General features: G+C 40.8%; 1 protein-coding gene across 4 annotated transcripts in view; it reads left to right on the top strand.

Moving 5' to 3' along the window:
* The first annotated feature begins 1,244 nt into the window (after positions 1-1,244).
* Positions 1,245-16,277, top strand: part of NLGN1 (neuroligin 1) — a 280,646-nt gene continuing 265,613 nt past the window's right edge. For 2 of the 4 annotated variants that reach the window (XM_071752644.1, XM_071752643.1), the window contains exons 1-2: positions 1,245-1,769; positions 13,187-13,993. In XM_071752644.1, the coding sequence (XP_071608745.1) occupies positions 13,501-13,993 (493 nt within the window). In that variant the 5' untranslated portion in view covers positions 1,245-1,769; positions 13,187-13,500. The remainder of the gene's footprint in view (positions 1,770-13,186; positions 13,994-16,277) is intronic. The other 2 variants (XM_071752646.1, XM_071752645.1) reach the window with 1 other exon arrangement.

Below are 16,277 nucleotides of genomic sequence, written 5' to 3'. Positions count from 1 at the left end.
TCTTTCCATTTGCTTTTGGTGGCAGCAAAAGAGTTAAATTGCAGGGTACTGGAGGATGGCAGAAAATTTATCATAGACTATAATAATTATTGATACATACCAGGTGAAAAATATGCCCAGGGCACAATTACTCCAGTATACAAGAATTTCACAGGATAAACTGCTACTGTGGCCTTCATTCCTCCCAGGGACACCTAGATACAGCTCCTCAGAGGGACTAAGAGATGTAAACAGCCCAGCGTGGCTGGGACTGGCCTTGGTTCCACTGGGATGTGCTCTCAGGTGAGGGGTGTAAAAGCTTACAAAATTTTGGGGCACCTTCAGACCTTGCCTGAGGCTGTGTGCTTGGAAATGTGAGTGGGTGTGCTGCGCTTGATTAGTGTCAATATTTTAAAACTGGGTGGATGTTAACCCAACAAAATACAGATTTTTAACTCGTCGTGAAGGGAAGTCTCTCCTAAAATAACAGGAGATGTTAATGAGCTCTCTACAAGAGTCTTAACTCAGGATGCTTATAATCTTTTAGTGTGCGATTGTGGCTGCTCTTAAAGAATGAATAGGCCTTTCAGAATTCAGAGGACTATTTTCCTTCTCCCTTCTGATCTGGCCTTTCTTTCTCCCCCCATACCTCGAGCTGTCAACTTTCATTCTCTACCATGACCCTAAAAAACCATGAAGGCCGGGATGGGAGAATACTTTTTTTTTTTTTTTTTTTCTCCATTGAAAACAGAAAGTAGGCAATGAAAAATAATTAAAAAAGATTCAGAGCAACAGCAGGGGAAAAAAAAAAAGGAGCCACACATATCACGTGTGCAGACAGCGACAGCCTAAGTCAGTCATGGCTCCTTACTAAATTATACCCCTCGGAAATGTTTGAGTACTGCACACAGGTAGCATTTAGTGAGCAGCATCCTCCTGCACGCCCGCAGGTGTGCGCAGCCTTTTTATCCCACAGGGGCACCACCTCGTCCCCCCCGCCGACCACCCCCGACACCCCAGGGTGCCTGTGCTACCCCCCACCACCTGCGGGGCACCCCCAAACCCTGCTGCCCTGCCTCCCCACGCCGCTCCGGGGGGGTTCCCTGGGGGTCGGGGAGGTGCGGAGCGGTGCGGGGCCGGGGTTTACCCGCGCTGTTCGCCGCGCCGCCGCTGGGGGTATCTTTGTACCATTTTTCATCCAGCAGCAATTTGGAGTGGAAACGTGTAATAGGGGAGGAAAAAAAAAAAAAAAAAAAAAAAGCCAAGCAGGGTTCTCGGTGGTTTACAGCGAACCGTGCATCCAGAAGCCAAAAAAGATTCACACCCCCCATATTACCCCCCCCCCCCTCCTACCTCCCTCCCGCACGCACACACGCACCCCTCGGGGCACCGTCGCGGCTCCGAGATCACCCGCCGGACATCAAGCGAAAGGGATTCGTCTGGAGGGCAATTTCGGATGGGGGGAGATCTATTGGATGAGTAGGATTATCTGGTTGCAGACGGAGAGAAGTAGCGTTTGATCATTTCTATTGCCTGCCTGATGGTCGGATTTAAATGGAGGTGGCTCGGCACGGATGAGGCTGAATTCCGGAGGGGGGATTTCCAACCCCCCTTCCCCTCGCCCCGATCCCAGGAAAGGGGAGAAAAATCTATAAAAATCGGTATAATTCGAAAGTGTCCGGGGCACGATTGAGAAAGCTCCAGCTCACAGCGGCTGGGAGAGAGCCGGAGGAGGCGAATCCGGTGAATTACAGTTTCAGCTGCGATTGCAGAAAAGCGGCCGTGAACTGGTAAATACTTTGATGCTCTCGGCGTGCGGGGCGAGCCCCAAACCGGGCTGGAGAGAGGGGGCGGCCGGGCCGGGTCGGGTCGGGCCGGGCTCAGGACAAGGTTGGGCTTGGAGGGATTGCGGGGCCGGGGCTGAACCCGTTTGGGGTGTGGGGTTTGCAGTGCCGGGTTCCCAGCCGTGTGTGTGTGCGTGTCCGCGGGCAGGGAGATGGCATTTAAGCTGCTGCAACTCGGGGTGCGGGGCTGCGCGGGGGCTGCGGCGGTCACCCCGAGCCGTGCCGCTGGTGAGGGGGGTGCGTGGAGGCAGGAGCCTCTGCGGGGATGGGTGGGTGGGTGAGTGGGTGGGTGGGGTATTTGTGGGGGTATTTCCACACTCCCCCCCCCATCCTCCGCACCTGCCCCCGGCGCGGTTCGCCCGCCGGTTCCTGCCCCCGCCGAACTTTTCCTGCCCCGGGGGGCCGGGGCTGAGCAGGGACGGGAACGGAGCGGCCGTGCAGCCCCCGGGGCTCGGCCACTGCCTCCGCACACCGCCGCGTCCCTCCCCGGGGCTGCCATGCCTGATGGAGGGATTTTTTTTTTTTTTTTTTTTTTTCCCTCCCTCCTCCTCCTTCTTCTTCAGACATCTTCTCGCTCGGGTGTTAAGTACCGGGTTTTCTAACCCCCCCCTCCCCTCCCCGTTCCTCTTTTCCTGACGGTCGCACTAGAGCCTCGTCTTCACTTGCAGAAGGAAAATCAATTTTCAGCAGGTTTAATTAAAATTAATCAGTCAAATTACTTAATATTAATTGACTTATAATTAAAGCCAGAAAGTTACCTTGGAATCAGGAGAAAGGATATTATCTAGATTCATTTTAAGGATGCATATGATTCCAGAGCAATTACTTGATAATAATTGTTCAAATAAAACAAAATAGAGCTTGATTAAAGTGTTGCGTTCTTGATGCTGCAGGTGACAGGATGTGGCCAAGCTATTTTCTTCTGTAAATTTGCTGACCTTTTTAAGGCATATCATTGTAGTTTGACACTGGGTCTGCTTTCTGCAAGGCCAGTTCGGTTTAGTTCTAACAACTGTGGCATTAAAAATCCCCTGTAAAATGGGAATACATCTTATAGAAGCTATAAATATCAAAGTGAATGTTTTTAGCACATTTAGATGTTCTGTGAATTTGAAATGAAGCAGGTTCAGCGTGGTTTTTTGGTTTTGTTTTTTTCCCAGCATAAGTGTAAGAAATTGTTCTAGGAAATCTTTTTTTTTTTTCCAGTACTGCCTTCCACTGTGGCAATACTGCATTTATCCAGAGTCTTAGTGGGACCAGACTGTACTGGTAAATTCATGGAGATCATTCATATCTGAAAACATGGATCTGTGGCAATGCTTAAAATAACTTTTCCAGCTCTCTTAAGACCTATGTCGTTTTTTCAGTTTGTTTGGGTTTTACTTTAGCATCATTGTTGGTGCATCTACAAACCATTGTTACTGGTGAGCAACCCTGTGAGCCTTGGGACCTTTTCGTCTACTTTTTTTTGGGGGGGGGGGGTGGAGGGGGAAGTTTGGGAGGGCTGGCTTAATTGAAGCAAAGGATACTTAGGAAATTTGCATGTACTTTATTTTAAGCACCTGACTAGTGAAGGATCCATGTGTGATATAAATGATCATTTGAAGATAAATACATTATTCAGGGCCCTGATTTTCAAAGATACTGATTCCCATTGACTGCACAGAGACTTGTGTGGGCTCAACAGCTGTAACACACAGCCCACTTTTGCATCTTGGATATTAGATTTGCAGATTGGGAGCTAAAAGCTAAGTAGCCATGTTTGGATATACTGATTGTGAGGGGGGGGTTACTGGATTTTTTTTTTTATTGTTGTTGTTTTTCTGTTCGTTTGGGTTTTTTTTCCTGGTGCACGGTGCTGGGTAGATTGCTTCTTAGCTACTTCTGATAAATGGCCCTGATTTTCTTAACTGCACCAACGTTGCAAAAGCAGTTTTGCAGTAAATGATTAGGAGGGGCACCCTCGGATACATATAAAGAGATCCCATTTATTCTGTATATTTCGTGTGAATCATATGCAGGCTGTGAGAAGAAAAATGAGGCTGAGGATAATCACGCTAAATGTGCTGGGAAGAAGTGTTTGACTGAACACCTCTGTTTTGTGATTAACTGAAGTAGCAAGGAAAACCATCAGAGAGTGCTCAGGCTGTTCAAGGCAGTAAGTTGTGTAGAAGTGAGGAGAAGAGCTGTCCTCCTGATCCAGTTTGAGTTATTTTATCCCTTTTCCTAGGGTAGGGTAGGAAGATAACATCCTGGCTGTTGATACTTAAACATCCTGAACAAAGTGGGTTTGCTCTGGATTATTTGGCTGGAGGTGGAGCAGTCTGCTGAGGAGGGTTATTTAAAGACTGGGACAGAGCTGTAGGCAGATAAATTGATTTGCAAATGAATGGAGGATTTGAACATGGTAATGGTGGTAGTTTTATTTTTTTATCAGTTTGCATTTTTAATATCCACTGGCATAGACACAAGCATAAACCACTCTAATTGTTCAAATGGAGTCTGGGGAAAAGAGAAGAAAGCAGAGGCTTAGATGTGGTCTCAGTTCGTAATGGATTGTCTTGCCTTTCTTTATTAAAAGCAAATATACATTCTTTTCTAATAGAGATGTGGAGCTGTATTACAGATCCTTGGCTAGCTTTGAATTATTTGTTTGATGTCATATTTATTATGTTTTTTTAATCACATGAAAAAGAAACTAGTTAAAAATTAAATAGTGAAAAAAAAGGGCAAAAGAGACTGACATTCTTTGAAAACAAATAATGAAAAGAGAACATTTTGCCAGAGATTCAGTGGAAACCTTTGTGAATTATTTTTAATAAAGGATGTGTGGTAATCAATCTGATCTAGTCAGCAGCATAATTTCTGATTAGTCCCAGATATTCACCCCTGGTAAGTATAACAGGTAGTGATGAAAAATGGATCCCCAACTGATGAATAAATGCTGCTCTTAAAGCATAGTTCCATTACTGTAGCCCTGTTCCTGAGCCCTGCATTATGCAGGAATATCTGCACTCAGAGGGGATGCCTGCCCTGCTACCCAGCCATGGCAGAAGGCTTTGGGAGGGTAGAGAGGGAGGGGATGGAAAAAGAAGCAGCTGATGGGGAAACTTCACAGTGTATTGCATATTGAAAGCACATCCTGTGGCTTTAATGAGAAATTATGATATTGCATTCCCCAGAATGACTTCTGAATTATCACAGTTACAAGGGGAAATTGTGTTGACTTCTTGGTGACTCAGCTCCACGTTTCCAGCTGCCTCTCCAACTGCCCCATGGTTTTCAACAGACTTTGTTTTCATAATTATCAGTTGCCAGTTAATGATGTGCTGTGTATTATCCAGAGATGAGAAGTGACTGGTTGGCTACCTAGTACCACATTCAAGTTTTTTCTGTGAGCCCACTCTGCCCTGACACTTTTCACTAAAAACTAAAAGGTGTGCAAAGGGACACAGTGTGTGTCAGACCATGGGGCACAATGTCTACTGGAAATACCCTTAAGGCAATCAGAATATGTAAAAATCTGGGCTGCAAACATCAACGTAAAATTATTATTTTTTTTTCTACTACTGTGGGCATCACTCAATGTTTTTTTGTTGTTGGTTTTTTTGGTGGTTTTTTTTTTGCACTACTGTGGGCAAATAAAAGAAGCAACCACCAAAAGAGAAGCAATTAGAGTTCCTTTCCCCCCATTTGTTGGATTCTTCTGTTTTTCTTATAATGTTTCCTGCATACCCAATTTTAGTGCTGCCTTTGGGTAGTCTGCTACTTTCCACTGATGCTTGGTTAGGTCTTTTGCATCATAGTAAGAGAGAAGGTAATATTGGAAATTAGCAGCATGTGACTGTAAAATCATAAAAGCGATCAAGGACATTTTACAAATACTATATTTCAAGTGACTCATAGTCCTTTAACCAAGCAGAGAATCTAAGTGGCAATTTAAAAATGTTTTTTCTACATCTCTTCTCTCACATCCTGCCTAGAGATGCCACTAATCAACCTGTGGAACTGGTTCTGGGAATTTAATAAGGAGAATACATTTATGTTGCATTTTATACTTTTATTTAATTGCATCTAGTCTGAACTTTTAAACTTCAATATCTGAACTTAATAGTTCTTTAATTTTTGTTTATTTTTAGTTTCCAAAAAAAGGTACTTGAAAGCAGTTAAGTGTTATATAGGCACACAGGGTTAGAAGTATTTGCAAGCAGGAAACAACTTATTTAGGAGAAACCTTACTGTAGAGATATGCTGATACTTTGACAGCCTCAAACCTGTGGAAAATAGGCACTGTGGGATGGAAGATGGGTTATTTCTGCAGAGATTTGGGGCCCTGAAGTAGTTGCCATGAGACCCTGATGCTGGGTTAGGAAATACTCCTGTCACGGTCAGTATGACCAGGACATGATCAGAGGGAGAGCTGAGACTGCTTGCTCTTAAATAAGTATCTTTCTCCCAGATAGTGGTAGAAAATGAAAACAGGACAAGGAGCTGAATAATGGGAGCTACACATGAAGTCAGATGGAAAGAGTAAATCATCGTGGGCATGTAATGGTGTTATATTCTAAGCTTTTGGGAAATTTTATTTGAAATTTTTTTACAACAGTAAATATAGTCTGTGCTATATCCTATTTCTATTTCATGTGAGAGAAAAATTCCCCATCTATGGCACAACACTTTACTGTTGCCATTACTGCAGACTTTATAGATCAGAGATGTGTCAGCATGTTAGCTTTAGCTGTAATGCTTTTCTTGTGTGAAACCTTATGGGCCTTGCAGCCACTTTCTCATACTGACAATCATAAAACGTTCAAGTTCTCATATTTATTATTTAATTTGCTTCCTATATAAAGCAACAGTGCTTTTCAATACATGAATGTGAAGCCAAAAATGACAGGCAGGCATGAATGGGACTAATGAGTTTTAATAATGCACATATTAGAAACTGCTAAAGGAAGTTTAATTAAGAAAAACAAGTTAAGCATGAAATTCATCTTGGAACAAATACAAGTCAAGTCACAGATGTACAGAATGCTACATCACAGGAAATGGACTCTCAAGTTGATAGAATCCCTATAATGCCAGAATTGCACTCGAAATGTAGTGGGCACTCTGAAGTTCTGGTAACACCATTCAAGAGCACTTTCATAGCTGAGTTAGAGATGTCAGGTTTGCGATTTACAAATTATATTTATACCACTGTGGATTTTATGATGGGTTGGAATTTGATCTCAGTTACCCTTGATGAAATTGAGACCAGAATGCGATCAAGTAGGAAAAGCATTTGCTCTTTTTTTTTCTGTGCCACAAAGAACTTTGTTGGTTTTGGTTTTGTTTTAAATTCATCCTATTGAAGAGCTTCTTATTGATCTAACTCTACAACAAGGGTATTATATGCTTTGGAGCTTTTATTGTGTGGTATCCAGCTAGAAGAACAATGTATACACAAATCCGAGTTCATTCAAGCATCTTTGTTTTCAGCGTTCTCTCTCAAGAAATGGTGGTAACTGTATTTTAGCTGTTTTAAATCTTAAATTACTGATGCCTCAATAAATAAAAAGATGGTATCCTTCTTAGGAATCTGATATGAAAGCTTGTCTTAGCTGTTAAACTAGCATTGAAGATAATATTAGTGGTGGTATTATAATCATATTAAAGGTAGCGAACGAAATCCAATTCACTTTTCTCATATGATTAACCCCAGTGAACCGAGGGTTGGCCCCAAATACATATCAGGTAATGATCTTTCTTACTGGTTCTCCAGCTTAATGTTTCATCAGGAAGTGACAATGAAAGAACACTAAGTTTCAGGGGCCTTTGGATATGTTCTAGGATGCTCTGTTAGTGATGGGAAGCACATGACGTTTTCTGAAGTGTTAATCAAAGAATGTTAATCCACTTGACTTTGTGATACCCAATATGTGGATTCAACAGTGAAGATCAAGGATGAGAACATCTGGGAAATACTCTTCTCTTGTGTGACCTCTGGTTGACATGAGTTCAGCTGAATTTCTACAGTAGGTCAAAAAATCTTCATGTCCTCAAGCACACTACTGCCATCAACAGAATGGCCATCTGATCATTCAGCTGAGTAGTTACAGGACTCAAAACTGAGTGTAATATGTGGTCCACTTAAGGGTTAACTGTAAGCTGCTAAAAGGAATAAAGGTTCACTTCAGTGCCCATTATATTCTAAGCCAGTGCATCTGTCATTTTTAATTTAAATCTGTATTACTTAGCTGTCTAAAACTTTACACATAAGCGACAGAGTTACCCATTCTTTCTGTTATGGGTAAAATCACCATTTCGTTACCTACTTACTGTGCAAAATGTCAGACAGCTGTAGTCTGCAGTAAAATCAGTGGCCAACCTCTGGTAACATAAACAATTACTTTAGCTAAGGAGCAGAACTATTTTAAGGAAATCATTTATTGATGGGAGTAAATGGAAGATAATAAGACTTAAGCAACTCTCTTCTTCTCATAGGTTTAATTTGTCTAATTCAAAAACAGCTTAATAGGAAATTATGATCAGAAGTCTTCCTATTTTGGCAAGCTAAATTGCAGAATTTATTTAAAGGGATCTTTTGATCAGGAAAATACTAATTAATAATTAGTTAGCATTAGTGAATATTCCCTCTAATGGGGAAGAACAAAAATATAGTGAAGCTGAAAAATGCATGATAATTTAAACAAGCCTTACAAGATCTGCTGAGCTGAATTTGACTTTTCACTAAGTTGTGCTACACTGCATTGACTACTGTGTTTGAATATTGTACTTTTTACTAATTTGAGGTCTCCTGTACAGAACATAACATTAAATAGAGGTAAATGTGAGGAATCAATCTCTCTGACCTGGGAGTGATACGTTCACACAGCTTTTAGCTTTTGCAAATGCTTAGCACTGGGTTGTCTGCAGTCCTGTGTATCATAACTCTGGTCATCTCATACTTGTGTGGCGTTGGGACTGTGGATAATATCTGGTTCCTACCTTGGTCTGTGCATCTCAGGAGAGCTGGATTTGCATCTGTTTTCTGAAGACTCCAGATGTGTGGCTGCTCTCAGATGGGGAAGGGTTTTGGCACCTGGGAGCAAACCAAACCTCACCAGAGCAGGACTCTTCTTAGGTGTGTGTGTGTTTGTGTTCAGGCTTTTAGTCCTCTCTGGAATCATTTCATACACCTGTTTTTAAAATGCACATTAGTTAATTTCTTGAAATAAATACATGTAAATCCTTTCCCTTCACCAAGTATTTATGGAAATACCCAAGAGCATGGTCACTTTTTGAAATCCTTACTACTGCACAGAGAGAAAATAGGCTGTGTTTGAGACAAGGTTTCCCTTTGCTAACTTGAAAAGTGAAAGAAGAGAAATTCTAGGATGCCTCTCTTGAGGATCTGCCTGATCATGTTTGCAGTTGATGTGTCACACCAACCCAGCGTTCGCCCTGGGTCAGGAGTCTTTTGTATAAAAGCTTCTGTTTTGCTGGCCAGGTTGCTGTTTGGCTTTGTAGCCTATTTTAGAACACAAGTTTCTTTTTAGAGATATGAAGCATCTTTGGCCTCTTAGTTCTAAGTAGAGATTGTGTAAGTAAAAGTGGATGTAAATGTAGTTGGTTCTGCAAAATAGGAGGAATTAATGTTTTGAAATGGAGGAGCATTGGGTGGTGTTCAGAATTCTTACAATCCCTGAATATTTGTGCAGTTGGGATTTAGCAGCAAAATTGCGGTAGAAGGGAATTTTGCAGCTTGAATATCAAATCACAGAGTACACCTCTAGCTAAAACACAAAACAGCCCATGTTGTAAGGATACAATAGCTGTGCCTTTACCTGTCCTGAAGCTGGCATATGGCCAGAAGCCTTGGGTGCCACCAAAGGTTCAACGAATCCATTGGTGCTTTAGACAGGTGGTGCAGTTCAAGATATCCCTTAAGCAGTTCAAGACATCCCTTAAGATCTGAAGCTCTGTGCAGAGGTAACACAGAGGAGTTCAGCTGCTGCAGTTTGCAGCTGATGTAACCTGGGGTGGGATGCCCTGTGTCGCTGGAAATGGGAAGATGCTCTGAAGTTATCTTGGAGTGTTTTCTTCTTGGCATGCTAAATGCCTCCCTAAAGAATTTCAGAATCTGAGCTATAAAGTAATTTAAATTCAGAAACGAAGATAATAAAATAATGGATGATAGGAAAAAAGCTCTCTTCTGGTATAGATTGTTCTGAGAACCATGAAAGGCTTTATCAAATACCCCTTACAGTAGAATTCATTTGTGTTACCACAGGGAACAATTGTGATCCTCACATCTAGACAATAATAAAATCTGAAAATCCTTCTTCTCCTCCTCAGATCCACAGTATCCCAATGCGGAAGCTTTATATCTTGCCTCGAATTGATCATCATTCCTCTTTAGTTTATTCTCCTGCCCATCTCTCTGATCATTTCTGCTCTTGTTTATTGTTTCTCTTTCCACTGATACCTGTTCAAACACTTCAAATCCAGATCCCAAGGGAAAGTCCCATGTAGATCATCTGCTGGAAGACCAAAGAAAATTTTGTCCAACATTGGCTCTGAAAAAGTAAGATGTGCTCTGGGCTGGCTTCCCTGCTTGCCTTTCCAGGCAATAATATTTTGGCATAACAGTCTCAAAAGATTTGGGTTATATCAATCCTTTTATTTGCATGAGTTTGTGTTTTTTAATGTTACAACTTCAGGAGAGCCAGCACAGGCTTGAATGTTTGACCTCTCTGAGTCTCAAAAATAAATGTTTATTTAGGCCTTTAAAAAGAAAGGAAAAACCAAACAAACGATCAAATCCAAAACTCAGTGAAAATCTGTGGATTCCAATTCTGTTTTATAATTTACTACCCTAGATAGCAAATAAATCTATTCACTGAAGTTAGCTACTACCCAATAGTTAATAAATCAGAATAGCCAAAGATATTCTTACAATTTTAGCCTCCTGTCTCTGTCTTCCAATAAAAATTTGTCCATAAGAGGCAAAACAGAGCTTTCAATCACAGAAGAGCCATTCACTGCAATGACTGAACAGATGCTGGACAAGCTTAACAATATAGCCCAGCTCTAGGATTTGCTTTGAATTGGCATTTACATTAATTTAGCATTTTGGGCATCAAAAGTTTTCTTAGATCTGAAAACAGGTTGAAGACTCTTAGAGTTAAATTAATAAATTAATTATTATCTTCCACACTGAACCAACTCAGCAGCTGGAAATGAAGAAGGATGCTCTTGTTTGGTGATGCTATCCTGGATTCAGTTTGTCCTCAGCCCCTCCCTAGACCATGTAAATGAGAGCTACTGAGGTTAAGTTCCTGCTATTTGCAAACTGAGAAACCTCAGTGTTTGAGAAAGAACACGGGGTATGTAATTCCCCCCCTCACAGAAATTTAAAAACCCTGTAGATTTTAAGACTAATAGAAAAGATTTAAGTTTGTGGAGTGTTTGAATAACATTAAGGAATAAGCTTCTGTCTTTCCATGACCTTCTGTACAGTGCAGCAACGTTGTAGTAGGTGCCTTCTGCTCTCACCCCTGTCTTTGTGCTCTGTCTTTACTACTTCTCAAGCCATATCCTACCACCTTCAAAGTCTGAATTGCAAAAAAGCAACACTCTTCCAAGAGACAACTGTGGCCATGCCATTCTGTCTGAGTTTATTAAACTAAATGTAAGCATGTGCATCAACTTCGGAGCATTATTTTCTGCAGCTAAATTGGTGAGTTTCCAGAAAATGCTGAGAATTTGAAGCTGGAGAATGATGGCTATAAGTCTGTTTGTTAATTCAGTTTCACACTGAAGGTGTTAGAATTAGCAGAGAAAGAAAGGGAGAGGGAAAATTGTGGAAAAGCTTCATCTATCTCCTTATTGCCTCCTGAGATAGATTGTTCAGAGCTAAAGGAACACTAGACGTGAACCAAATCTCCTGCTGTCCTATATAGCTTTTACAATCTCCTTTTTAATAACCCAAACTGCAGGGTAGTCTGACTATTAGACAAGCCATTCTTTTGAATTCTCTCCACAGTCTGTATAGACATGATAAAAAAAAAAACAATTCTCATTAAAGCTGCCAAAGCTGTTTCAAAAGCAGGTGGTTTAAAATGTTTCCTATACAAAGCAAACCACATTTCTTGTGCATTCCACATGCTTAATAGGGAGTGTAAGATTACACTGCTATGTTGTATATAACACTGCATTTTAAATAATAGGATATTGTAAGTCATGTTGGAAATATGTTTAGCATGGATATGGAGGATGTAATGATATGCAGTGAGCAATTTTCAGAAGTGCTGGAACACAGCCTTGTGTGACAACCTCTGAGCTAAAGTAGTTGAAAATAGAATCTGGAACTGAGATTAGAGAGTCTCTGATCCTAACTGATTATTTTTCTAGGATACTGTGCTGTCAGCATGTGGGCCTATGAAAGTTAAGATTTCTACTGTCCTGTGGGGACATTTATTGTTTATATTGTAAGTTACAGGTGTAGGGATTGAGTGCATTCATCATGCATTTCATTTTTCACACAAGTCAGTACTTCGAATAGCTCTGAAGTAAAAATTCAAGTATATAGCTCCATCCCTAACCTAACTGTTCATATTGATTTCCAAAACAGTTCTGAAAAAACCCACTAAAGTCCAGTAGTACTTTGGGTCAAATTCAGAGCTTGCCATTCACTTCAGTGGGAACAGATTTTGGTCCTTTATTGATGTGAACCTTTCACTCTGTAGGTGTTTTTTCATCAACTATCAGAAACTTCTGGAATAAGAAAACTACATCAAGTATGGTAATTCAGGTTATCATGGATAAGCACAGTAGATCATGTTATCTTTAAAACTGTATTCCAGTTGCCTCAATGTTTTAATCACAACTTGTATTTTTAGATGAACAAAAAATATTTTTATGTCTTATAATCTGCTTTAATGGAACAAAATACATTTGTGTATTCAGTATCTTAATTTTACTATCTTCTGCTTCAAGAAATAGTCATTTTGACAAGTCAATTTGTATAAACAAGGTGAAAATTAATTATCAGCTGGTTAAGTTAAATGAAATATTAGCATAAACACTTATGTAGCCTTGCAGTGCATTGCTTACTCTTAAAAAAATCAATTTTTAAACTGTGTATTCTATGAATGCTTTTTTTTTTCTGAAAAATCTCTGCAAATTCAACAGGTGACGTTATAGATAATCCAGTAATCAGTGTTTCAGCCGCCATTTCATGGAGCCATAAACCACAGAAAAGTTACTTACATGATTCTAGCAACTATTAATGAATGTACATAATGTGTGAAACATCTAGTTACCACTCTGCTCATATTAGCTCCTTCATACTAATGATTTATTTTCATTTTCTCCAGGATATAGACCTGCGGCTAACTGGATTTGATTTATAAGAGGGGATTCTGCAGTAAATGGCTGCTCTCTTCATATTGCTGCTATGGAAAACAGAATTGTCAATAGGATGTAGTCTGATAAATAGTGCTGAGTGAAGATGCAGCTTCAATAAGTGTGAAATCAATGGAAGATACTTACCGCGTGAAAAGCCTTTTGAGATTTTTCTGACAAGGCACCTATTTAGGAAACTCGGGCTGTTTCCTTCGGTCGCCCTCTTTTTACACCAGTGGATACAAATCAGATTGCAGCGTTGTAGTGACACAACTGATGTGGGACCATGGCCTTTCCAAGATCCACGTGGCTGAACTGTGTCTGGAGAGCGACGACAGCCCACCTGCTCCACGTGGGACTGAACGCCACTTTTGCTTTTTCTGTACTGGGATTTTTGCTCCACGCTGCAGCTGTGTCCTCCCAAAAATTGGATGATACCAACCCGGTGGTGACCACCAACTTTGGCAAGATAAGAGGGGTTAAGAAGGAACTTAATAATGAAATTTTGGGGCCCGTTATCCAGTTCCTCGGGGTTCCGTACGCTGCGCCTCCAACGGGGGAGCGCCGCTTCCAACCTCCTGAGCCTCCCTCTCCCTGGGCAGATATCAAAAACACCACTCAGTTTGCTGCAGTGTGTCCCCAGAACATTATAGAAGGCAGGTTGCCTGAAGTCATGCTTCCCGTGTGGTTTACTAATAACTTGGATGTAGTTTCCACCTATGTACAAGACCAGAACGAAGACTGCCTCTACTTAAATATCTACGTCCCAACGGAGGATGGTGAGTTAATAGCAGGCAAAACAGGGAGATGTTTTTATTTTCCTGTTCTACGTTCTAACAATATTAATTCACCTGTACTGGTAGCACGCATGGCTTCCTTTGTTTGCATGCCAGTGTATTACGTGTCTGCACGCTGCTTTTCTGTGTATGCATCCGTCCTTGGTTTATGGTTTTGGTTTTCTTTCTGTCTACACTCATTTTTTTCCTCCCACAGCACGTGTAATTTTAGGCCAAAGTTGGTACCTAATTCTCATTGCCACCCGCTGACTTCTGGGAAGATGCATCAACATCTTATCCATTGCATGTGCAGGCACAACAAGTTGAGAGTCACCTAATCAAGCAGGTCATATTTGAGTTAGATAGTGGTGTTGCATGCTCCTACTGTCTGTGATGGAGCTCCATGTTATTTTCTAGTCTTCTATTCATTTTTCAGTCAAAAGAATATCCAAGGAATGTGCCAGAAAGCCCGGCAAGAAAATTTGTAGAAAAGGAGGTATGTATAAAGTGGACAAAAAATAAAAAACCAAACACCAACAAGCGGGGGAAGGATCAAAACCTTGCCAAGGAAGGACAAGTAATAGAGTTGAAAGAGGCTGATTTGCTGATGCTGTGAACTGCTAGGGACTGTTCAAATGAGGCCAGAAAGGTATTTAAAGAGAGGACTGTTTACAGCAGAGGAGAAGATAACATTTGTAGAGCCTGAACTTGGTTGCACCTGATCGTCTCTCTTGCAATATCTCATGGTGACCTTATTGGCAGCTTCTTTGTCTTGGTCTGTTGGTTTGGAGGAGTGTTGGACACTTGTAAGTAGTTACAGTGTGTTGTGTATGTGTGCACAGGAGGCAGCTCATACGCCCGGGGTCTGCTCCTATTGCCAGTGAAGTTGCTGGCACAGCTCCACACCTCTCTATCCCAGTGGTGTAGCACAATGGCTGTGATGTATTACAGCAAAGTGAAGCTGAAAATCTGCATTGAGTTACTGCATGATATGCCTTCCTTTCTTGGAACAGTGCTAATTTTCCTGAAAGGTAGATGTGAAACACTTTTCTTCTTTTGCACGCCTCTAAAAGTGAGCGTTGATTTCCTTTGCTCTGTGATTACAGCTCTCTTTGTAAAACCAGAAAGCTCTTAATAGGGGTGTAAGGAGATGTTAAAATATTGTGACATGGTACTCAGGAAACTAGGCTGCTTTTGGAAGCTTTGGAAACTTGGCTACTACCTTACTGTGTTAGATAGTAGGGAAGAATTTGCAGATTTCATTGTGAACTTTTGCAAATTCCTGAAGCAATTGGTGTGGGAGATAGAAGAAATATTTTGGTGCTGATTTAAAGTAGGTATTTGATGCTACTTTAAAGTATTAATTTTATACTGGTTTACATCAAACTATTTTTCTTTGTTGTTTTCATAAAAATAATGTGTTATTTAATAGCTGGACTGTATTTGAATCTAGGATATTTCTTAGGTTAACAAGGAGCAATGTGGACATAGATATGGGTTTTAAGCCATATTTTTCATAGCAGTTGCTGTATGTCCCCGTTATTCCAGAACAAATACATTTTAGGAAAGTGCTATAGCAGGAATTTGTTCAGAGTTGGGCAAAGTTCAACTCTGTATTAGATTTGTTTGAGACACATCTAGGCCTCTAAATGAAGGTGGCCTTATTTTCCAAGGTTTTTGGTGTTACAGCTCCTACTGACGGTTAGTTAATTATTAATTGTTAATTGCAGCTGTTCAATGCATGCTTTTTTGATGTATAAATACACTTTCAGTGACTGAAGGCAAATTATTTTTTAATTGTCAGCCTTGGAGGCAACTTGTAATGTTTTCTGTCGGGTAATTTTTACTCAGTGCTGTAAAAAAGACAATTGTTTAAGCTGGATTCCCAAAAAACAAAGACAAACAGGGCACTGTGAGCAACATCACTTCTTCACACATCATTCAAGTCAGAGTAAGTGCTGTCATTTATATGCCTTCAATTAATGTGCAGTGCTGCAGCACTTATCAGGCAGTTCATCAAGCGTGTGTGATTAGCTGAGCAACTTTCACTTCCTATCACCCAGACACTGATTCACAAAGTCATAAATAAAGATGCAGATCTTCATCATTGTTTTGAGAAAGCATCTTTTCCTAGGAGAGAATATTAAAACAAAAAGAAGCAGGAAAATAGCGAAAATAAAGAGCGGGGGAGCCCAGCAGATGAGAAAATTGTGTTTATTGTCCTGTGAGCCTGGAGGAGAATAGAGAGAGAGTTATTTGAAATTCAGTAGGTACCTTTCCAGATAAA

This window comes from Heliangelus exortis, chromosome 9, assembly GCF_036169615.1.
Source record: "Heliangelus exortis chromosome 9, bHelExo1.hap1, whole genome shotgun sequence".
In the NCBI taxonomy this organism is placed as follows: domain Eukaryota; kingdom Metazoa; phylum Chordata; class Aves; order Apodiformes; family Trochilidae; genus Heliangelus; species Heliangelus exortis.
The sequence above is the reverse complement of the archived record's forward strand: the minus strand, read 5'-3'. Positions and strand labels throughout refer to the sequence as shown.